Source organism: Pleurodeles waltl, chromosome 7 (genome assembly GCF_031143425.1).
Source record: "Pleurodeles waltl isolate 20211129_DDA chromosome 7, aPleWal1.hap1.20221129, whole genome shotgun sequence".
NCBI lineage: Eukaryota > Metazoa > Chordata > Amphibia > Caudata > Salamandridae > Pleurodeles > Pleurodeles waltl.
In genome coordinates, this window is record NC_090446.1 from 1,120,587,069 (window position 1) to 1,120,612,628 (window position 25,560).

The following is a 25,560-nucleotide window of genomic DNA, read 5'->3' on the forward strand; positions in this document are numbered from 1 at the left end:
TCTTTTCGCGTTAACTTTTTCCTTTCGGGTGAGCTATCAATGGAGTCATCCCAGAAAGGAGCAGTGGCCCACCAATCATCTACAGGATTATGCTTCCGTGTTTGATCCAGGATCTCGTTAAACCTCTGGTAATCAGTCCCAATGACACAATCCTCTATTAAGTTGTCCATGAGCCCCATGGAGAGGAGGTCAAGGTGAGTGTTCCATTCTACTTCCACCACCGAAAGGGGGTACTGAGCATGGTCCCCATGAATGCAACATATCGTTACCCAATTATCGTCACTAGGTTTGACAGGATTGATTATGCTACGACGGATTACCGACTGACTACATCCGGAGTCAATCAAGGCCATGACCGGAAGTCCATTTACCCGAAGGGGTTGTTTGAAGGACACATCACTTTTCCCCAGGCACAGGACTCTCCCTCGAGTAACTCCTATTTCCATCGGCTCTACACCCTCATGTTTTTTGGGACATCCATGGGTGATATGGCCCCACTCCCCGCAACTGAAACATTGAGGTTGTTGCATGGGACTTCTCTCGGTACCCCTGGAGGGTCCTGGTTCTTCAGCGGTTCGTCTAGGTGAAAAATGGGGAGGAGCTATAGGCATTTTACCCAGGGGTCTGAGTTGTTGATGTTTCACATCTACAGACCTGTGGTAAGCACATGCCAGGTCAACAGCTGTCTCGGTATCTATTTTAGGGTGCTGCCTTATCCAGTTTCGGGTGCTGAGAGGTAGGGAATCAAGGTACTGTTCTAAGATAATGACTTTGATAACGTCCTCACGGTCAGTCCCTATGGGTCCCAGCCATTTTAGTCCCAGGTCCTTCACCCGGTAATAATAGGTACGTGGGTCTTCGGTGGGTCCCCATTTGACCTTGCGAAATGTGGCCCTATAATACTCAGTATCATGTCCCACACGCTCTAGAATACTTTTCTTTATCTCAGAATATGGGGTGGTGCCACCCGGATTGGCAGCCTGGTAAGCGGATTGAAGCGTGCCTGTCAAGAGGGGAGCGATGTATTGGCCCCACCTATTTTCAGCCATTGAGCTGAGGAAGCTACTCTTTCAAAGTTCGTGAAAAAAGAATCGGGATCTTCTCCCTCCTGGTACTTTTGTAATACCGAACTTGGCACGTTTGGATGTACCTTGCTGGCAGCGATTGTGTCGGTCAGTTTTTGGAGGGCAGTCTCATGGACCAGTTGATTATTGGCCATTATAGTGGCCTGACTCTTTAGGGCGGATTGCAGAGCCTCTCTGTCCTCCTTGGCCTCCCTTTGTTGCGCCTCCCACACTAATTGGAGGTGGCGCTGACCCTCCGCAAGTTGTTTGATCATGTCCTCGAGGCTGGGTTTGTCCTCCATAGTTGTATTACCTCTGTATGCCCCGTATGAAATCGAACATCCCACTTCTGACACCACTGTGGGGTTTGGATCAGGGCTACAGAGGACACGGATGCAGAGTTAAAAAAAACCCTTGACAGGGTTTATACGTGATTTATTTGAGTTATAGGAGAGATGGAGCAAAAAAACAATATAATGGTAGGTCTTCTTTTCTTCCTTTATTTTCTCTTCGCGTGAGCGCTGGGTTTCTAGGGGTCTTTTAACGGTTTTCTTTTTCTCCTTCTTAGGTGGTGAGCTTTTGGTGTCCTCCTCTGGGTATCGCGATTTCTCTCGGAAGAACAAAAAGGACACACCAGGTAAGTGGGATGTTTTTTTCTGGTTTCTCAGTTTATTAGTTAGTACAGGGGAGGTGTGAAGGGATACGAAGTGCACAAGGAAAAAAATTATACAAGGGGTGTTTTAGTGAGGAGTTAGGAACTTATGGGAGTAGGCGGTTCTGGGCTCTGTGAGGCTAGAGGATCTGGTGGGAAGGTGCCTGATAGCTCCCCAAACCCTGTCCCCTGGATAGCCCTTCTTAACCTCCCCTGTCCTCCCCCTTCTGCTCCTCCCCCCTCCGCCTCCCCTTTTCCCTCTTTATGGTGGTTGCCCCTGAAGAGGGCACGTACCTTGTGCAGCCACGACCCTCCTGGGCCGTGGCAGGCTGTCTCGTCTTCCCTCGGTCGTTCCGGCTTGTCAGAGTCTGAACGGGACACCGGTGCAACACGGCTTGTCGGTCCGGTCACGGTCGTCTCCTCCCGGTCAGGATCTTTCCTCGGCTTCTCCTCTGGCGCTGGGGTTCCGTGGCGTCTCTCCTGCTCCTTCTTCTTTTCCCCGCCGTCCTCGATCGCGGCATCTTCCTTTTGACGACACTCGGCAACCCGGAAGTCCGGTGCCGATTGTCGTCTCCGCCCCCCACGCGTCTCCTTGACGACGCGAGCGGGAGCCCGAGGAGGCGTTCGGCATCCGCCATTGTTGCGCTCTGTTAGGCGAGGCGAGCGACGCCCGCCTACAGCCATTCTCATTAAAACCAACCTCACTTGATGCAAAGTTGTCTATATTCACCCAAGTAATGATCAGATACTTATATAACTGGCTAGAATCTTGATTCAAGAACACGTGGACATTTGGTCTAGCTTAAGCAAAATTCTAATTAAATTTCAGTATAAGAGCACACTGCTTTTACCTGGTTCATCAAGTATTTTGCTTCCTTTATTTTTCAAGACCATAAGCACCAGCCACTAAAGCTTTGTCATTGCCAAAGGAATGTAGGGTCTACCTTAAACAAGGTTAAATTTAAGGAAGCCTGGATTTTCTCTCTCCTTCTGGTTAATAAGCTGGAAAATAGCCCCACATACATTCCTAATGATCATCACTCCATTGGCCATCATCTAAATCCTCATCACAATCGTCCTATAGCTTTTTATGCACAACATATCTTCCCTCAATATGACTTGGTTTCCTAGATTCCACGTTTTCTAAGTGGCTGAAAAAGAAAGCATAGGGACTGAGAACTGAAGTTCACCTTGCCCTTTTCATGCCAGATGTTCGACTCTCGGGATCAGTGTTGAGAATGGTCACAACTTCGACTCCTAGGTCAACATCAAGATGCATCTTGACTGAGGAAGGAGAATGGTTACTGGGAGGTAGAACTAGACTTTAAAAATGAAGGACTCCAAAATGAGGAGAACTAATTGAACGTCAGTGCTCCCATAAATGTATGCTTCCCTGAAGAGAAACAGCTGAGACTACGATCTAAGGAGTCCGAACTTTAGCTGTTGACGAAGCTTTCTTTGATGGTCAAAATCACCACAGTTATTTTGTTAAGGAGAGAGCAGAAGACAGAGTTTTTACTTGGACCACACAGCAAAAGGAAGCAAAGGAGGGACCGGCAGGAGTAAAAATGAATTGCATGCCACCATGAAAATGCAGTAAATACCTGCACTTTCCTCTCCCACCTCCTCTCTGAGCCATGAGTTCCAATCTCAAACAGCCAGGTAGAGTTGAATAATACAAACAAACACAGACAAACTTAATTCTGAAAGCATTAGAAAATGAGTATGTGTGACTTTGTAATAGGGTAATGCTTCATTGTGGTGTACTTGCAGCTGCTTTGGGAAAAAGACTGGACACCAATAATGCAATCATTGTCGCAATATGGAGGTTCATGTTCCCATGCAGCAGTGTTTTATCTGAAGTGGTATCACAGTAGCAGTTTAGTCATAGTTTGGTAGTGGTAGTGTTGCTGTAGTTGTGATAATAAGATGTTGAGATAGTTGTTTTCAAGTAGTGCTGTAGTTGAGGTACTCCAACTATGACGTACTGCTATACTTCCAATTCAAAGTGGTGAGGTGGAGGAGTGGCTTTATGGTAATGTTGTAATTTTAGGGGTAGTGTTGTTGTGGTACTAAAATCCCCACGTGGAAGTACGTTATGTTATATTATACAGATTTGCACAGTGCACTATCACCCATAGGGTATCTCTGAGCAGGTGTGAGCCTAGTCACACCTAAGGCCTAGTGGGACTACTCAAAAAGCCAGGTCTTCAGCTTCTTGAGGAATTTGAGAAGTGAGGAGGAGGCTCTTATGTGTAGCAGCAGGTCGTTACACGCTTTAGGAGCAATGTAGAACTTTAACTGTAGTATTGGACTTAAGTCATACTGTTATAGGTGGTTGTTGTACTATAGTTTGTGGTGTGGTGTTGCAATTACAAGGTTGTAATTTTGGGGTGGCAGCTACACATACTACACACAGTAAACAAAATTGGGGGAAGGAGGGCATACAGAGGACATGCACCTGAAGCAACAGACAAATGCAAACAGTATGCAATTTTATGGCAGATTCAGGGAGGTAACATCGCCATGCACAGAGCAAGAGTGCTTGTTTTTCCTTGGCAACGGGTGATTTCCACTGACCCATTAGACACATTACAATAGATCGCAGCCCGAAAACAATAGCCGTGTCACAAATTTCTTCAACAGGAACAAAAAGGTGACAGAAGGGAGTTCCTCTGGTCTTCCTGGGGTGAAATCACCAGGAGCAACAAAGCAAGATTATATCAACAAATACAGGGAAAAGTAAACCATTTAAATAATACACAGAATTCAGAATTGTCAAACTGGGTAAAATCTGGTAATGCATTGTATTGTGGAGTCTACTATTCCCTATGGATGGTTATCACCTCAAGGTCTGGACCCATTTCACACATAGTAATGGGATGTATGTGTATGTCATTTGCTGGTGGAAAATGAAAATATTTTAACATGTATTGGCAAAGCCAATAGGTCTAGCTTTGGCACATGTACAACTTTCAAAATGTATTTTTTGTTTTGCAAAATTCTGCAATATGCACAAATGGGGCAAAAAAATTAAAAAATAAATGAGTGGCCCCACAGCCCAGGCAAACTAGCGCCGACATGGAACTGCACTCCTTTCCAGGAAGCTCGGCAGTGCATGTAATAGATCAAAATGCGGTCATTCAAAGTGCAAGATGGTAAGTGGGCTGACCCATTGCCACATGATGCATGTGGAGTGTGCAAAGGCAAAATGTGAGTGACAGCTGAAAATATCCAGAGATAAAAAGGGCTAACCAGAAGCCCCTATATGCATGTGCATATTTTTATTATTCATTTTTTTGGAAAACATGAGGCTGACATCTACACTAAAGCTGTCTCCACGCCAGTCCGAGACGGATGTGATGTTAAGAAAAACTATAAAACACAAAAAGAGAGTACTGGGAGTGTTGCTATCCCACACCACCTCCCAAGAGAAATCTATATAGCCACAAAGGGTGTGGGGTAGTTGGGGTTGAGGGTGGAGTTGGACCAGTGTTCCCTCAATTGGCGATACCGATTAGGTCGCGTTATTGTCAGAGAGGGGGAAAGCAAGTGTAGAGAGTGTCTCAGGAGCGAAAGGCTGTGTTGAGATAAGAGGGGAGGGGGAAGTTCCCTTACGGACTAGGTGGTCTCACACACATAATAGTGTCTTGCCTCATCATTTGACCACCTAGCCCCACCCAAGTAAGATGGTACTACTTGGGCGGACTCAACCTCTTAGTTAAAAGAACAAGAGGGAGTGCTGAAATTAAACTGGCTGGATAAATTACAGGGATCCAGATAAGGTGGAATGAAAATGTCACTTACCCAGTGTACATCTGTTCGTGGCATCAGTCGCAGTAGATTCGCATGTTCTGCAATAGCTCGCCATCTGGTGTTGGGCCGGAGTGTTACAAGTTGTTTTTCTTCGAAGAAGTCTTTCGAGTCACGGGACCGAGTGACTCCTCCTTTTGTCTCCATTGCGCATGGGCGTCGACTCTATCCTCGATTGTTTTTCCCCGCAGAGGGTGAGGTAGGAGTTGAATTGTAGTAATAGTGCCCATGCAATGGAGTGACTAAGTATGCACCTATTTAAGGTTGAGATGATACATATATAAATAATTGAAGGTAACTTCCAAACTGCTACAGGCTCCCGGGGAGGCGGGTGGGCACATGCGAATCTACTGCGACTGATGCCACGAACAGATGTACACTGGGTAAGTGACATTTTCAGTTCGATGGCATCTGTCGCTGTAGATACGCATGTTCTGCATAGACTAGTAAGCAGTTATTTCCCCAACAGCGGTGGATCAGCCTGTAGGAGTGGAAGTAGTCTGAAATAATGTCCTTAATACGGCTTGACCTACGGTGGCTTGTTGTGCGGATAACACGTCTACACAGTAGTGCTTGGTGAATGTGTGAGGCGTAGACCATGTGGCTGCCTTACATATTTCTTGCATTGGGATGTTTCCTAGAAAGGCCATGGTAGCACCTTTCTTTCTGGTTGAGTGTGCCCTTGGTGTAATGGGCAGCTGTCGTTTAGCTTTAAGGTAGCAGATTTGGATGCATTTAACTATCCATCTGGCTATACCTTGTTTTGAAATTGGGTTTCCTGCGTGAGGTTTTTGAAATGCAATAAAGAGTTGTTTAGTCTTTCTGATGTTTTTTGTTCTGTCAATGTAATACATTAATGCTCTTTTGACATCTAATGTATGTAGTGCCCTTTCAGCTACGGTATCTGGCTGTGGAAAGAACACTGGAAGTTCCACTGTTTGATTTAGATGGAACGGTGAAATAACCTTTGGCAAAAATTTAGGATTGGTTCTTAGGACGACTTTATTTTTGTGTAGTTGTATAAAAGGTTCCTGTATAGTAAACGCCTGAATCTCGCTTACTCTTCTTAGGGAAGTAATGGCGATGAGAAATGCCACCTTCCAGGTTAGGAACTGTATGTCGCAGGAGTGCATGGGTTCAAAAGGTGGACCCATAAGTCTAGTTAGGACAACATTTAGGTTCCATGAAGGAACAGGTGGTGTTCTTGGTGGTATAATTCTCCTAAGGCCCTCCATGAATGCTTTAATGACTGGTATCCTATATAGGGAAGTTGAATAGGTAGTTTGCAGGTATGCAGATATTGCTGCAAGGTGAATCTTAATGGAAGAGAAAGCTAGGTTAGATTTTTGTAAGTGAAGCAAGTAACCCACTACCTGTTCTGGAGTTGTGTGTAATGGTTGTATTTGATTAATATGGCAGTAGCAAACAAACCTCTTCCATTTACTTGCATAGCAGTGCCTGGTGGATGGCCTTCTGGCTTGTTTTATGACTTCCATACATTCTTGGGTAAGTTGTAAGTGCCCGAATTCTAGGATTTCAGGAGCCAGATTGCTAGATTCAGCGATGCTGGATCTGGGTGTTTGATCTTTTGGTTGTGCTGTGTCAACAGATCTGGCCTGTTGGGCAATTTGATGCAGGGTACCACTGATAGGTCTAGCAGCGTTGTGTACCAGGGTTGCCTTGCCCAAGTTGGTGCTATCAATATGAGTTTGAGTTTGCTTTGACTGAGTTTGTTTACCAGGTAAGGAAGGAGAGGGAGAGGAGGAAAAGCGTAAGCAAATATCCCTGACCAGTTCATCCATAGGGCATTGCCTTGGGATTGTTTGTGTGGGTATCTGGATGCGAAGTTTTGGCATTTTGCGTTCTCCCTTGTCGCAAACAAGTCTATCTGAGGTGTTCCCCAGAGTTTGAAATAAGTGTTCAGAATTTGGGGGTGAATTTCCCATTCGTGGACCTGTTGGTGATCTCGAGAGAGATTGTCTGCGAGTTGATTTTGTATCCCTGGTATAAACTGTGCAATTAGGCGAATTTGGTTGTGAATTGCCCAATGCCAAATTTTTTGTGCTAGCAGGCTTAACTGCGTGGAGTGCGTCCCCCCCTGCTTGTTTAGATAATACATTGTTGTCATGTTGTCTGTTTTGACGAGAATGTATTTGTGAACTATTATTGGTTGGAAAACTTTTAGTGCTTGAAAAACTGCTAGAAGTTCTAGGTGATTGATATGCAGTTTTGTTTGATGTACGTTCCATTGTCCTTGTATGCTGTGTTGATCGAGGTGTGCTCCCCACCCTGTCATGGAAGCATCTGTTGTTATTACGTATTGTGGCACTGGGTCTTGGAAAGGCCGCCCCTTGTTTAAATTTATGTTGTTCCACCACAGAAGCGAGAGGTAAGTTTGGCGGTCTATTAACACCAGATCTAGAAGGTGACCCTGTGCTTGAGACCACTGTGATGCTAGGCATTGTTGTAAGGGCCTCATGTGCAGTCTTGCGTTTGGGACAATGGCTATGCATGATGACATCATGCCTAGGAGTTGTAATACCATCTTTGCTTGTATCTTTTGTGTTGGATACATGCGTTGTATGATGGTGTTGAAATTTTGAATTCTTTGTGGACTTGGAGTGGCTACTCCTTTTGATGTGTCTATTATGGCTCCCAGGTATTGTTGTACCTTGCGTGGCAGAATTTTGGATTTTGTGAAATTGACGGTGAACCCTAGTTTGAAGAGGGTTTGTATGATATGATTTGTGTGATTTGAGCACTCTATTAACGAATGGGCCTTGATTAGCCAGTCGTCTAGATATGGGAACACATGTATCTGCTGCCTTCTTATGTGTGCTGCGACTACCGCTAGACATTTGGTAAAGACTCTTGGTGCGGTTGTTAATCCGAAAGGCAGTACCTTGAATTGGTAATGTATTCCTTTGAATACAAACCTTAGGTATTTCCTGTGCGATGGGTGTATTGGTATATGGAAATAAGCATCCTTGAGGTCTAAAGTTGCCATGTAGTCGTGCAGCTTTAGCAATGGCAATACTTCTTGTAGTGTGACCATGTGGAAGTGGTCTGATTTGATGAAAGTGTTCACTACTCTGAGGTCTAGGATTGGTCTCAGTGTTTTGTCCTTCTTTGGTATCAGAAAGTACAGTGAGTAAACTCCTGTGTTTATTTGTGTGTTTGGCACTAATTCGATTGCATTCTTTTGCAATAGTGCCTGCACTTCTATCTCCAGGAGATTGGAATGGTGTGTTGTTAAATTTTGTGCTTTTGGTGGTATGTTTGGAGGGAACTGTAGAAATTCTATGCAATAACCATGTTGGATAATTGCTAGAACCCAAGTGTCTGTAGTGATTTTCTCCCATGCTCTGTAATAATGACCTATTCGTCCCCCCACTGGTGTTGTGTGGAGGGGGTGAGTGACATGTGAGTCACTGTTTAGTAGTAGGGGTTTTGGGGCTTTGGAATCTTCCTCTATTTCTAGGGAATTGCCCTCCTCTATATTGTCCCCGAAAACCTCCTCTATACTGTCCTTGGTAACTGGACGGTGTGGCTTGTGAGGTGCTGGCTTGTGTGCTTTGACCCCGAAACCCCCCTCGAAAGGGCGTTTTACGGAATGAGCTGTAATTCCCTCTGCTCTGCGGGGAGTAGAGTGCGCCCATGGCTTTGGCAGTGTCCGTATCTTTTTTGAGTTTCTCAATCGCTGTGTCCACTTCTGGACCGAACAGTTCTTTTTCATTAAAAGGCATATTGAGAACTGCTTGTTGAATCTCTGGTTTAAATCCAGACGTTCGGAGCCATGCATGCCTTCTGATAGTTACAGATGTATTAATTGTCCGTGCAGCTGTATCTGCAGCGTCCATGGAGGAGCGGATCTGGTTGTTGGAGATGGCCTGTCCCTCCTCAACCACTTGTTTTGCCCTATTTTGTAAGTCCTTGGGCAGATGTTCAATGAGATGTTGCATCTCGTCCCAGTGGGCTCTGTCATAGCGCGCAAGTAGTGCCTGGGAGTTCGCGATGCGCCACTGGTTTGCAGCTTGTGCTGCGACTCTTTTACCAGCTGCATCAAACTTGCGGCTTTCTTTATCTGGGGGTGGTGCATCTCCAGATGTGTGAGAGTTGGCCCTTTTCCTAGCTGCTCCTACAACGACAGAGTCTGGTGGCAGCTGTGTAGTGATGAAAACCGGGTCCGTAGGAGGCGGCTTATACTTTTTTTCTACCCTTGGTGTGATTGCCCTACTTTTAACCGGCTCCTTAAAGATGTCTTTTGCGTGGCGGAGCATACCAGGGAGCATAGGCAGGCTTTGGTATGAGCTGTGGGTGGAGGAGAGTGTGTTGAATAAGAAATCATCCTCGACCTGTTCTGAGTGGAGGCTTACGTGGTGAAATTGTGCTGCTCTAGCCACCACTTGAGAGTACGCGGTGCTGTCTTCTGGTGGAGATGGCTTCGCAGGGTATGCCTCCGGACTGTTATCTGACACTGGGGCGTCGTATAGGTCCCATGCGTCCTGATCTTGGTCACCCTGGCTCATGGTGGTGTGAGCTGGGGAGTGTGATGGAGTTTGTGCTGGTGAAACGTCAATCACGGGCGGAGGTGAGGGTGGTGGTGTAACTCTTTTCACCACTTTTGGTTGTGGTGTTTGTTCCGTCTGGAACTCCAACCTCCTCTTTCTCCTAATGGGGGGAAGGGTGCTTATTTTTCCTGTCCCCTGCTGAATGAAGATACGCTTTTGCGTATGGTCCACATCAGTTGCTTGTAGCTCTTCCTCAAACCTATGCTTCTGCATTTGGGAGGTTAGCGAGTGCTCTTCTGTATAAGAGCCTGAAGCTGGGTCGCTTGCAGTTTGTTTCGGCATCGAAACTTTGTCTGCGTGTTTTTTCGGCTCCGAGGTGACTTTTTTCCTTTTCGGGGCCGAAACCTCTCGGCGTCGATCTGTTTCTGTGCCGCTGTCTCGGCGTCGAGCCGTGTCCACACCGGCATCACGGTGTCGAGGCTTGTCTCCAGCACTTTCTCGGTCCCGAGAAGGCTGCGTGCCGGTGTCTCGACCGGAGTCGGACGATCTCGGCACTGTTTGGGCCTTTTTCGGTGCCGATGGTCGGTCACCGAATTTATGGGTCGAGCCATGGCCTGGTGGCAGTGGCGTCCCCTGGGCCTTGTAAATGTTTCTCTGTGTGGTTTTCGACGTCTTACTCACGGTTTGTGTATCGTCGAATCCTTCGGAGTCGGAGTCTTGGATCGAGAAGGTACCTTCCTTTTCCTGTTCCTCGAACTGCCGTTGGGCTGTCGGTGCGGACGCCATCTGAAGTCTTCTGGCTCGACGGTCTCGGAGTGTTTTTCGGGACCGGAACGCACGACAGGCCTCGCAGGTGTCTTCGCTGTGCTCAGGTGACAGGCACAGGTTGCAGACCAAGTGTTGGTCTGTGTAGGGGTATTTATTGTGGCATTTGGGGCAGAAACGAAACGGGGTCCGTTCCATCGGCGTTCTTCAGCACGCGGTCGGGCCGACCAGGCCCCGACGGAGGATCGAAAAAACTACCCCGAAGGGCACCGGAGCTCTTCGATCTTCGATGCGGTGTTGAATGTAAGTACGCCGATCCCGAACGCAACAATACCGACGAAAATCTTCCGAAATTAGCTAATTTTCCGTTCCGAAACTCGGAGCGACAGGAACACGTCCGAACCCGATGGCGGAAAAAAAACAATCGAGGATAGAGTCGACGCCCATGCGCAATGGAGACAAAAGGAGGAGTCACTCGGTCCCGTGACTCGAAAGACTTCTTCGAAGAAAAACAACTTGTAACACTCCGGCCCAACACCAGATGGCGAGCTATTGCAGAACATGCGTATCTACAGCGACAGATGCCATCGAACATAAAATTACCATACATGTCACCAATCTCTATTAGTTAAACTTTGATGGGGGCGCATGTTGGTAAGGTTAAGAACGGGGAAGGAGGCTCACTAGAGGATCATGTCTCTTAGAGTCTTAAAAAAGGAATACGTATGACCAACATGTTTCTGCCCTCTCGAAGTGCTGGTAGGTCAGGGGCATTCGTCAGGGTCTAGGATCCCGGAGCACTAATACTAAGTGAAGTGCTCAAAAGTGAATTCTAAAAAGCCTACCTGAACAGGTGGTTCATGGTATGGTAGGTCCCGGAATTAGGGGTGAATGGCCTCTGGTCTGGGTAGAGCCGGGGGTGGGGTTTTCCCTTGTAGTCACACTCACTCCAAAGGGAATACTTAATATCTAATTTCTGCAGCTTCCTTATGCTGTAATGATGTCACCCAATTTCATGGTATTCAGAAACATGAAGGCTGAGCTGGCTTTTCTGGGATTCAAACTCATGACACTAGGATCTCCATAGGTGGCACGGAAGACAAATTCAATGAACAATTTTGAGGACTTTCATCATAGTCGTAGTACTGCATGTACTTGCTCACTGACTTGCATGAAAGAACATTTAAATCAACTCACACTCACTAGATCTGTGTTTGAGCCTCAAGGTTAGTGTACTCATACAACCACAGGCCTCCATAATATAGTCTGGGTTTGTTACGCAAGTTCTTGTTGTCAGGAGTCAGCTTACTGCTATCTGAAATTCTGTGGTGCACCATCTGACTGTTTGGTAGATTTTTAAATCGACAACTAGGACAGTCTGCCTTCAGTAGGACAACAAGGCCACCAGAGTGTACTTGCTTTACTTTTTTCTTCAGTGGATTGTTTTTACAGCGGTACAGCTGCCGTTGTCATAGGTGTCTTGTTGGTGCTATGTGTGATCTGTATTCAGTAAAATATTTGGATAGGCTGGTCTGGCAGGCTGAATTACAGTGTTTGATCCGTAACCAGCAGTGGTCTTCCGTTTACCTTTGATCCAGCAGAAGCATTGCTGTTCTTTCTCACATTCAGACTCCTCTATATGTGGGTACCAGTAGGTCGAGATTCTCTGTGAGTGAAGACTGTGAACAGACAGTACTGAATGAGGGTCTCTGCAAAGAACTCAGGTCAAGCATGATGGCAAGCCTTGCAGACAGGTAGGACAACTGAGAATCAAACAGCCTTCGCTACAGGCAGCCACGCACAGACTGTAAAGACTGGAGTAAAGGATTCCTTCGAGGGGCTTCCGTTACTGTTCAGCTGCTGCATTTTGCTATCTATAAATGTTCTTGGTTTTACTAAGGAGGGCCAATGTAGAAACAATTAGTGTCATTTTTCTTGTTTTTTTGCACTGGACCGTGTCTGAGGCAGACCGTTTACTCTACCTTCAGGGTACCAGCGGTCCAACTGAGAAGATGCCTAGTTCCTACAGCCTATGTTTATCTTCAGGAAGGTGACTGTTGAGATGTCTACTACACATTCTGTTCCTGAATCCAACTCCCTGCTGCTGTGTTTCTAACTCTTTTCCCTGCTGCTCTCTTTTCTAGTAATCTGCTTTTACCATGACTGTTGTCCTAGGCTCAATATCAATACACAAGGCAAAAAGGAATGGCATTGAATGCGCCCGAAAACTTGTCAGTGGTCAGTCCAAGCAATTCCACCCAGCAACTGTATGTTGCCTCATTCTTATATCAATGAAAGCCTTTCCTTTCTAAACCAGTCACTCTATTTATGAGTTAGCAGGTTGCCCCCACTGTCTGCCAAAAGACGCGAACATGCACTTTAATGTGGTTGGTAGTCAGATATTCACTCTCTTCAGCGTGAAAATCAATGTACTATGTCAGATAGGCTGCCACATGGAGGTGATTTAGCCATGTTATGTTATGTGGATTTGTAGATCGCGGCCAATCACCCGTGAGGTTCTGAGGTGTTGCGGGAGGTACTTCCAGGTCTTGGCTGCGAAGCATGAGGAACGTCCTCCGCTTCTGGCCTTCTTGAAGCAAAGGAGGTGTTCTCTCGTCTGGAACGCAGATCGAAGGTGTCTGGTGGGTTGGTAGAAGTTGAGGCAGGGGCTGAGGTACGCTGGACCGGTGTTATGGAGAGCTTTATAGGAGGGGGTGAGTAGTCTGAACTTACATCTTTCCTGGACTGCGAGCCAGTAGAGATTGATGAGGTGCAGAGAGATGTGGTTATTTCATGGGATGTTCAGAAGGAGTCTGGCGGCTGCGTTCTGGATGGTTTGGAGTCAGCGAAGAACAAGGGCAGGGGGTCCGAAGTAGAAGGTGTTTCCATAGTCAAGTCTGCTTGTTACAAGTGCCTGGGTGACTGTTCATCTGGTCTTAAGTGGGATCCACTTGAAAATCTTGTGTAGCATTCACATGATGTAGAAACATGATGATGCTGTGTGCTTGGCTCATTAAATTGTGCATTTTGCAAACTGGTTTCTGTAAAGCAGGGCCTAGTTTAAAAAATAGCCAAAGCAAGTCCACTGCCCAAACACCTGTGCAGGCCATCTATGGAAAACAGGTGTCTATTTAGGAAAATTAAAAAAAGGGCAACAAGTAAAATTAGACCCTTATCTGTAATGCCTTAACGTTGGCTACCTGGCATATAAACTCACCACTTCTGGTAGCTGTCAGCACAATGGCAGCGAGGACACCATCAGACTAGAGGTGAAGTACAAAAAGAAAATACAAGACAGCAGCCCTTTTTCATCTTTACAACCAGGATCTAGGATGACATCTCTGTATCCATGATGACTGCCCTACCCCTCTTCCAGTTACGGAAATAACTGAAGACAACCATCTTTCAATAACACCATATTTAGAGGAGATAACAGTGCACCTACACTTTCAGAAGCTAGCTTCCTTTTCAATCAGTCAATGGATGTAATTTTTCATTCAACTCTATACACTGCTCTGGCTAACTCTGTGCAACACAAACACCACATAAAACATATATACATTAAATAGGCTGACGTGCAGAATAGCTTCTGTATAGCATTTCGATGTTACACACAATACAAGTGTGATGTTATGGTAATATTTCCACTCTTTGTGTCTTTTAAAACGTTGGAGTGAGAGGTGCAAGGGCAGCGGGCATAGAAGGCAGGCTAACATGTACTTCGTGAAACCAATAAATATGCGTCTGGATTGCCATATTGTTTCTGGAATCACACTACTAGGATTGAAAAGAACAATTTCCATTCATTGGTGCTTGCACTGTTTGTAAAAACAGCGGCTCAAAGAGAGCTGCAAGGTAAGATGTCCTTGTGTGTTCCACTCCACAGGAAGGAGATACACGGTAGCGCATGCATTCTGAACAGGAATCACTGTTTGAATATCTAGTGTAATAATACAGGTGATGAGCATAAACTGGTCCAGTTTTGCTCCACAGGACATGTTTAAGAAGGTTATATAAGGTACAGGGCAGAGGTGGAGTTAAGCACACAGACCGATTGCTGGAGGGGGTGTTGAAATACAAAGTTCCAACTTCAGGCCTGAAGTCACAATAAGGTACTCTTTGTAGCCTATGACTTGGCTTATTATGTAGAACTTACCTATCCATGCTGTCAGACAGATGGTCGTAACTTAAATAGACTAAACCAGTGGTTACCAGGCTTTTGACTTCTGTGGACCCCCACTTTATCATTACTGTAGCCCGGGGGCCCCCACTGAATCTTTCTTGGAATCCAGGGATACCCCACTGAGTCATTACTGAAAGCTGGGGAACTAATCTGTTAATATTATTTAATTTTCTAAGCAGTTGCGGACCCCTGAGGAGGCTTCGTGGACCCAGAGGGGTCCCAGGACCACAGGCTGGGAACCACTGGACTAAACCTATAGGATATGGATGTGTGATGAAATATGACTGGGTCTCATTTCACCTTTGCCCTAATTTGTGTAATTATTGATGAGCTGTGTATAATACTTTCAATCATTAAATTACACATGACATGTACAGGAATGGTGTATAACGAATGATCCTATAATGTGAAATATCAATTATTTTGAATATGTATTTTATTATACTAAAGCATTTATACTCATTTTGGTGTATGAGGCGAGGCTCTATATATACCTCCTCCAGATGATGGATTCTCCGACACGTTTGTCTGCCTCTTAATAGTTCCGCCTACCACAGTTTAACTCAGAGGGGGTGAGGTGAGAGACACCTGTCAGTTCTTTTTTCTGGAAAAAAGTTGCAACTTTTGGGACTTACTGGACGTGACTTCAATAAATTGGAGGCAAAATAAAAGGGTCACAGTGCAACTGACAAGGTATTGTGGTTCAAGTATATAGGCAGGACACAGCCTCAACACACCCTTCCATGTACTGTCATTCGTGACATCAAGAACCCTTGTGGTGTCACTGTTCTGACCACTCTCCACCAACAATCACAATGTAACGCAGGCTTGACTTTCAAACACCCCCTGCTATCCAACTGGGCTATACACAGCACAGCACTGCCAATGCATTTTTGTCCAGACTAGCAGCCTACAGTGTTGCATATTTTCTATTCCCCAGTCGAATACACAACCTTGCCAATGTACCTGGTACTGGCCTGCAACAGCCTTAGCTCTTTGTCTCTCACACATACCTACACATATACTTGATTGCTACATCTAAGACACGCCGCAGGGAATCAAAGGTGCTTTGCCAACAGTCTTCTGACACGCAGAAGCTGTTAATATCTAGTCATACAAACATATACACACAAGGAACCGCACAATTACACACACTTGAATGCTACCCCTGCTAAGCACTGTTCAGTGACTCATAAGGAGCTTTGCCAACAGTCTTCTGGTCTGGCGTGCAGTGAACATTTCTATTCTATTCATACTCTCAGATGCAAACAACTAGCACCTTGACACCTGGACAATATACAGACAAACCAGAATGCTAAACCTGCTAGCCATGTCTTAAGGGCTCAGAAGTAGGCTTGCCCACAGTCTCCTGACATGTAGTACTCCCTACTATTCTAAGTGCACACATTTGATTGGCACCCCTGCTACCCACGTCTCAGTAACTCACATGGAGCTTTGCCGAGAGTCTCCTGTCCTGATGTCTGTAATCGCCTACAATTCTAGCCCGGATTGTCAGACACATACACACACAATTGCTATTCCTTCTAGCATTGCTTCAGTGACTCAAAAGGAGCTCTGCGGACAATCTCCTAATGTGTAGTGACCCACTATTTTTCTATAATATACACACAGACACACCTGAATGCTAGCCCTGCTAACCATACCTCAGTGACTAACGAGCAGCTCAGTAAAGAATCAACTGACAAAGTGACATCTACTAGTCTAGCCACGCACACAGACATACACACAAACATGCACCTAAGCACACACACCTGAACGCTATCCTGGCTAGCCATGCCTCCATGACTAACATGAAGGTCTGCCCACACTCCAATGAGGTGCAGCATCCCCTAATGGTGCTGAGTGACATACAGGTACCAACACAGCTAATTCCCTTTCTGGAGAAGTAATTTCTTTAACTATTCAAGATTGCCAAAATCAGTTTTAACAACACATTTAATCATGAACCACAGGGTGCTGACCTAGGCATTGTGACTTACATTCACACACAAACTTGTGCATGTGCACAGACATTCATGTGCACACCTGTACACACAGTCACACTTGTGCACACACATTCACTCATTTACACACATTCATATGGTTACCCACATACATTTATGTATATTCACATGCACACACTCACGTTTACAGCTCTGATACCAGATCACAACTGAGCTTTACCCTGGGGTCTGTAATTAAGTCATACTCCACAGTCACAAAGGCAATCACCTTCCCACTGTGGGCTTCATGTATGACGAGCTGACCGGTCAGTCACCTGGGACATGTTCCCGACGAGCTGCCCAGTCCGTCACCTGGCACTTGTTCCCCAGCTAACAATAATTATCAGGGGATAGTGGGGTTCACTAAATCTGCTTTCCCCCATGGATACACCCCTGCAGAGATATTGATAGGAACCATCAAGCAATTTCTGAGATGGAACAAAAACAGCCTACACACGTGGAAAACTTAGTGAGAAACACAACCTGAATCAGAGACGTTGGGCTAACTTGGAAGATCAGAGAGGCTTGATGGGGTTGGGAAGAAAAGGGAGATTGGATGGTGAAGGGACTGGTGGTTTGCAGGAAGCCAGGCAACTTGAAAATATGGAACAAAAGGTAGGGAAAGATCCACACACTGCGTATCAGAACCCGAGGGTCAACAGCAGAATTAAGTAGCACATTAGGCAATCACATTATCAGAACCAGAGGAGCAGGATAGGGGGAAGAAGGCACAAGATCCTCTCTGTTATCAGGGTCTTGGAGTGGAGAGGCAAGAGAAAACCCAGAAAATACATGTTACCAGAACTAGAGCAATCTGGATCAACACACTGCTCTCAGTAACCACCACCCACCTGAACCCTACAGAGTAACCCTTATTGCCCCTGTTCTCTGTGCCACCATGGGAACTTACCACATTGCTTTTCCTGTGGCTCTGGACTGTGAAGTCAGGGCAGAAAAGCAAGTCGGCTACAGCCAGCAGCAAGGACTCCGCCAGCGGCCGAGAATTGTCCTCATCTTCATCACTCTGTAAAGTTAAACCGAGAGATAAGAATATACAGAAACTAGGCTGAAGCAAGAACACCATAAAAAATCATTTACAGTGCACTCTTCCAGAACCCATCAAGGACATAACTACTACCACGTGCACCCAACATCCCAACAACAAATTCTTCCTTCTCCTTATGCCAGGCACTAAGCAGAACAGCCAGCACAGACTTTCCCCACATTCTCCTAGAGCTTGATAAGTAAATACTACTCCTCGTTCCACCACTACCTCACCAGCACCCAAAATAACTTGGCGCTTTCAAAATATGTTGACACACTAAAGGAGTGCCGATAAACAAAGTAAACACATACTGCTCCACGGCCTGCCCCAGGGACAGTTGACCAAAAGAAGCCCCTCCAATCAGGATCTTCAAAGATGTAGGGTAGGATGCGGGTGAGCAGCCGTGTGCAGTTCAGAACGATCTGCTTCTCCTTCTCAGAGTGGCAACCACTTTCTGCCCCCTGCACCAGTTTCTCCACAGCCTGCGTGGGAGATGGAAGAAAAGACGTGAGTAGGTGATTCAGTTCGTCCCATATAAAGCCAACTAATTTCAGCAGTCTAACCTCAAATTAGCTATGTTACCAATATATACTGTAAAATGTCCCCTGCTCCCTTTGACCACATCGTACCAATGCCAATACAAATTTCACTTTTCGCCCCTCACCTCATCCAAAAAAATAAAGTACTGCACTTCAAAAATCAAATGTGTCTATACTGTGAATGATCAACAACAACGATTGATCTAAGTATTGCAGAAGAATATACAGTAACTAGTTCCTGAGAGTCTTTGCAGACTACACAAAACAAGTGAATTTTAGGCTTATCATTTGTTAAGGAAATCCAAGGGTCCCATCTTTAACTTTCTATTGGATGAAAGCTACAACAATTTGAAATCAATAATCCAGAATCAAACAAATTTCATTTTGATGCTTTGATACAAATTATTACAATAGGTTGAAAAGGAGACACCAGAAAAGTACCCAAAAGTGTTAAAAAGAAATTAGCTTAATGTTCACTCCTCAGCTGTGGACTTCCTACATCAGGCATGGCAGTGCCCGAAAATGACCTGGTTTCGGACAGCTGTATAAGAGTGCACCTGTGAGATCTGTGGGACACTGTACCCGAACAGCCATTGGTGGCTATGTTAGGATTTGTCATGGACGTCATGACAAGTGTATCCAAGTTAACAACAATGATGATATTTCTGGCTAAATAATGAGTGGCAATGCACTGGGGATGGCAGTCAGCCCCTCCTGAAAAGATGTTTCATACTGTCAGAACGGATAAAGGAAATATGGATTTTAATACCAACCAAGTCTAGACCCAAAAACATTTGGAGCCCATTTAGCTCACATATGACTTCGAGCTGGAGAATTAACAAGATTGCTGAGTGATGATGTGTTTCCTGGGGAATATAACAGATGCATAACCTGAAACGTATCGCTCTACTACAAATGTGCAAGGTGATATCTAAGTATATGGCTGACCAAGAGCCGATATTTCTATTTAGAACCCTTACCAATTTCTAAAGCAGTGGTTTGATAACTGGAAATTGCTCATGATGTTACTATTCTTGATAAGTGTGCTAAATGGAAAAGTCTGATATCTGGAACCCTTTGTCAATGTGGTGTGGCGGTACAATGGAATAAGAGAAATGCACGTGATTTGAATGCTGAGGGGAGCTGCAAGTGCTGCTAGTTGTTTTGATTCGACTGGTAAAGTACTACTGAAAAATCGTCAATAAAAATATAAAAAAGGTTCACTCCCCTGAGGAAGTGGCAGTGGAATAAATGGATAGCAGCAGTAAAATACGGTGGAGCAGCCAGTGATTTGACACCAAGGATGATGCCTTCTATGGTTACACTGAATGTTCTTCTAGGACAGAAACAACAGTGCATGATGTGAGGTTATGTTAATTGGGATTCCTAGAGCGCACTCTCATCCTCGGAGGGATATCCTGGTGCTGGACATAAGAGATCAAAGAAAGCCGGGAACTTTGGTGAAAAGAGAAAAAGAAACAGAGCGGGGATGAGAGGTTATTTTTGTAATTCTTAAAATGTTTATGGCCTAAAGGTTTGCATATTATAACAACAGACCAACAGACAGGGATAGAGTTGGTGCAGTTGAACCAGCGTTGTTCTGATTTTACTAGGTATGAGTAAGCAGCATGACAGCATTTGACTTGTTTCCTGTTTAAAAGTACCTTTTTTTATATATAAATCTTGCAGTTGAAAGAGCACCCCCAAGAAGTGCCTGGCTGTATGATGATGTCTTTGCAGGGAGCGTAAGAGCTGCTTCATGGCTGTGTAGGGAGCAATGGCTTGCTATTGATACTGCGGAGGCGAGCAAGAATGATCCCAACTCAAATGCAAACTAAAATTAAAGATAATGAGAACATTCCATGTTTTAAACAACTTTTAGGGGTTGTAGACAAACTGTCTCCAAAAGAGGGGGTTAAGGCCTTTGGACGAGAAACAGACAAGCCATCCAGTGAGCCGAGGAAAACTGCTGATTGATCAACCTTGCCGGAAGTGCAGTACTGAAAACATAGGGACTATGTGGTTTTGAGAATTCCAGAATTTCCTGTAAGTAAACATCATGTCAACCACAGATATATCATAAACAGTGTCTGGAAACCCCTTGGAGCCAGCCTTGTACCCATATGACTGAAGACGCCTTGCTATGGCAGAAGGGTCAAAGCCAGTCATCTTTTAATTTAAATCCAAGTCAGTGATTGGCCTATGTTAAGGCCAGCAGTGCTTAATTTGGGCCGGTAGTAGCCACCAACACTTATTTTTGGGAACAAGCACTTATTATTACTCAACAGAAGAAAAACACACAAATCCGAAAGACAGAGCAAGTGAAAGACAGAAAAAAAAAATCACAAAAATGCACGAACGTGCAAGAGTTAGACAAAGGGGGTAGGGAGTGCTTGGTAGTCGATTAAAAATTGCACCTGCCACTGGTTTTAAGCAGAGCTTCGGGCACCGGCACTATTTTTTTGTTTTTTTAAACAAACTAAGGACTGTGGATCAAGCAGGCCCTAATCAGTGAAACTGTACAGAAAGTCAGTACCAGAGACTTTGGTAAATGCAAATTTCCTCTTCTAACATACTGCAGAGACTGAGCCACTAACGGAACTAAATAACTGAATGTATTGTTTCTAACTGGAACTATTCTCAAGCCGTATATGCACTTTGGGAACCCGCTTATTTAGAAACACATTGTAGAGTGCACTGGTGCCTTTATACAGAAACTGCATCACAAAGAACATAAGGCATTAGGTTCAAAAGACAGCTGGAGTGAACTCCAGGAGACTTAGGTCTCAAAGTCAACTCAAGAGGACGTCCATTGTTAGGCAGTACAGAATCCATGCGTGCTCCTTTTTTGTGATTACAGTCCAGGGGCCATACTGCAGAAAGTGCCCTGGGGCGCACCGCCATTTGTGCCTGCTTTGCGCACCCCCCAGGGCACTTTGGTATTACAGAAGGGGCCACAGACGCTTGTGTGGCCCTGCTGTAAGAAAGATACAGCTGACACACATATAAAGCCAGCGCTATCATCAGAGGGCATAACTTTATTTGCATAGGGGTGTGGACCCATGCAAATGAGGGAATCTCTTTGCCCCTGCCCCGTATTATAGACATGGGTGCAAAGGCCATCAGATGGCACACTGACAGTGCACCACAAAAAGGAGTGCGCTGTATTAGAATGAATGCAAGGCCCCTAGGGCAGCCGGAAACTCCTGCTGCTGTGGGGACAGCGCACTCAAGTGAAATATGGAGTGGCTTTTGAAAGGTGTGCTCGGCGCAAACAAGGAATATGCGCCACATTTGTAATACAGTCCCTGGAAGGCACCTTGGTTCAAGCTCTGGTAAGATTATATGGTGTGGGCCAGTGATTAGGACATGAGCGGATAGTAACTACAGCACCACAAGCAGGGGAACTGCACGAACTTCCAGTGGTAGCCAACCAGCACAACAACTTTGGTTTAAGGGCTTGTGAATTAATGGCTTTAGTTTAAATTACTCGCCATTTCTTGTTCCGGATGGTGTACAGTAACTTTCGAAGCAACTAACAACCTAATCTGTCCAACCATCAAATAACATACTACTTATAGGCTGAAGGAGATCCAGAGAGGGTATATTTAGGAATAGAATACTGAAGGCATATGCTGTCCAAGCACATCCTGCAAGGGGCGGGGCGTTGAGGTGAGAACAATGAACTGAAGATACTGCATTACCTGAAGCCAGATGTCTGCATCTTGTGGAGAACTGGTGGCTGTGCGAGGAAGTCAGCAGAAGAGCTTTTGGCCTCCATGAATGTGCTACGAAGCAGAGCATTTGAACTGCTAATTTAGTACATGGAGCTTCCAAAAACAACTAGGTTCCCAACTGTGTTGAGAGAATGGACTCGGTAGTGGCACGGATATGCACACGCCTGAACTCAATTTACCTTTTATACTGGTCAAAAATGCGTCCCAGACCTCCATCTCGCCTATCAAGAGAAATCCATAAGTTTGCAGATACACTTTAACAGTAAGCATCTGTGTAAGGAAAGCAGCACTCTGATAGTAGTTACACTCTAACAAAGTGTCTGTGTAAGGAATGCAGTACTCTGTAGAAGAAAACCATCCTTGTAGTCATTATGGTCTCTTTAAGAGATTAAAAGAAAAAAAATAAGAGGGTCAAGGATGTGCTACCAAACACTGAAGCAGCCAATAGCTGGGGGAGTTATAAAGGCATAGGAAAAGCTATAGCACCCAAAAACTAGTGACAAAAGTGTTGACACTGTCTGGTCCTCAAATCCTTTACATAACACATAGCAGGGAACTGAGTGCCCTCACCTTTTACCTACTTTCTTTCAGTAATTAATGTATCTTTCAATGCCGCTTCCCTTAATTGTGGGAGTACCACAATTACCTTCCTTATCGGCAGCACTATTCAGCATGTATATCAAGACTCTTCTTGACCTAGCTTGGCTCAAATGTAATTCTGTTACACAATGTAACTTTGTGATTGCACCATTCTATCGATGTTGATAATTTGCCACCAACTTAAACGAGAGGCAAGTTGATTTGGGGACAGTGGACTGAAGCTGAATGCATCCAAAACTGATCCTTCCTCCCCCTCCCCAGGGCCATGTGGTGTGGCTGTAGCCCATGCCAAAATGGACCAAGGACATGCACTCTATAGAGATTTACCAGCTTGTCAGTTATAACAATTGCAGCAACGCTTCAGTGATATGCATCACTTCTGGTCTCAGAAAAATAGACCACATCTTTGCTCTATGAAGAACAATTCACTAGCTTCTAGTTAGTGCACAACTAAACATCAATATTTGACGATAGTCCTTAAATCCTGCATGGCATGGGGGAGGTTTGTCTTAGAAAATACTTGCATGGCCCCACCATGCCAGATTCCTCAGATCATCAAATGAAGAACTTCTCGTGCACCCGAGGGCATAGTGTAAATTTAGAGGAGACAGAAGATTCTCTGTGTTATGTTCCGTAATATAGCATAAGCCTATGTAAGCATTTCAACACAAACACTCTATTCCAACACTTTAAAAAGCTGTAAAACATTGGCATTTCTGTTAACTCTCCCAGGCATTCGAATGTTTGGGTGATTCAGTGATTCTTACTGCGTTGCACCACTTGTGGTATATGCATAAATATGAAAATAGGGCCTCTGAGTGGTGCTCTGTTGCTCTTATGCTATAGAAGCATTGCTATTTTGATGTGTAGTGGGTGGGGAACACTTCATATTCAGGACAGTGCTTCTGGAAGGAGGAACACTAGCATGACACAGAACGGCGCCATTCTGAGATGGGTGCGCTCTAGTGCTCCAACACAATCTGCCGGAGGAGTCTTCCCGCAGAGCGGACGCGCAGCGACGTGTGCAGTGGGCACGTCGCAGGTGCACAAAGGTGTGCTTAAGGCAAACCTAGCTACGCCCATCCGGGTCCCCACATCAGCCAGCGACAGCCACCATGACGATGTAAGAGGGGTGTTTAGTTAAAACGGACGTTCACTGCTTCTCAACTTAAAGGTTTGAAGGAAAGGGCACCAAATATGTGTAGTTCATTTCTTTTAGACTGTGTTGGCCCTATTTCTTCTGGCAAATGTAAATACAGTCTACCTCCAATGAACCAGAAGCTTAGTAGTATGTCAGGCCCAAGTAAAAATCAGAAGGAATTTAAGGCGGCCCTGTTTAACAACAGTTCCCTACATAAACATGCTCTGGACTCTTTTAGTTTGTTACAGAAGAGGTTGGGTGCGCTTTTTATGACGGAAACGTGGATGAACAAGGACTGCTGTCCTCTGAGAACTATGGGTGTGTTCACTTAGTCAGGGTGGGAAAAAGAGGTGGAGGAGTTGCCATCATATATAAAAGAATTTATAACTGTAAAATATTTAAACTAGAGGAGATGATAGGAGCAGAAGCCCTTTGTTTTAGCATCTCTGCTGGAGCACAGAACTCCCTCTCAGGTGCATTGGTCTATCTCCCCCAGGATATGCAGGTGACTTTATAGTATCCTTTAATCATGCATTAGCCCCCAATTGTATTGCTTATGCTAATTTCACTATTCTTGATGATTTTGATATTTATTTGGACAAGACAGATGACCCGCTGTCCACCTGTTTGGTGGAAAATGAGGCCTCTTTTAATTTAGTTCGATCTGATACAGGCCCGTCACACAGAGCTGGACACGCCATTGACAGCAATTTTCCTAATGCACAAATATGGAGGAAGACTCCTGGTCAGATCACTTTTTACTCCCATTTTCCTGGCACTTTGACAGTGTGAAGGAAACTAGACCTCTCCTCCCACAGATTAGATGTTAGAGTAAGGTGTCTACAGCAGACCTCAGGAAGAGGAAGAGCCTAATTGAATCGAAGGAAGAAATCAAAGATTCTGTCATTGACTGCAACATAGAAATTATGTCCTGGCTCACGAAAGACACCCATTTGGTGGCTCCTACCACAACCATGAGGAAAGTAACAACAGCCCGCTCGGCACAATGGTTGTCTCAGGAATTAGTTCAGGAAAGAGCTGCGTGCAAAAATGTAGAAAGAGCTTTGAGTCGCCATCATCTGGGAACAGACAAAGCGAGCTATAAACTAGCCCTTAAAGCCTACCACCAGAATCTTAGGGGGGCTTGAAGTGCCTTTTACTCCCAATGTAAGGAAGCTAACAATGATGGGAAGGAAACCTTCATAATTGTCGCCAGCTTCACAGACCCTAAAAATATGTCCCCCTCATTAGAGCCTAGCCAGATGCTATGTTCATGACACAGTGATTTATTTGAGGATAAAATATTTTTAATTCAGTCCAACTCAGTGGGGTTGAATCATTTGGGATCAGGGTTTGAGGACTTAGCAGGTTCTACAGCAGAGTCCAAATTGTCATCCTTTAATGCCCCGTCTCTGGAGGAAGTGATGGCTTTATTTGCGAACTGTAGGGCAGTATTTCCAAATGACCCTATGCCATCTTGTGTCCTGAAGACCATCTCTGATATTAT

General features: G+C 45.1%; 1 protein-coding gene across 1 annotated transcript in view; it reads right to left on the bottom strand.

Moving 5' to 3' along the window:
* HID1 (HID1 domain containing) overlaps positions 1 to 25,560 on the bottom strand; it is a 187,022-nt gene that overhangs the window by 92,121 nt on the left and 69,341 nt on the right. The window contains exons 3-4 of the mRNA XM_069200104.1: positions 18,348 to 18,518; positions 17,902 to 18,015 (exon numbers count right to left, since the gene is read on the bottom strand). Of these exons, the coding sequence (XP_069056205.1) occupies positions 17,902 to 18,015; positions 18,348 to 18,518 (285 nt within the window). The remainder of the gene's footprint in view (positions 1 to 17,901; positions 18,016 to 18,347; positions 18,519 to 25,560) is intronic.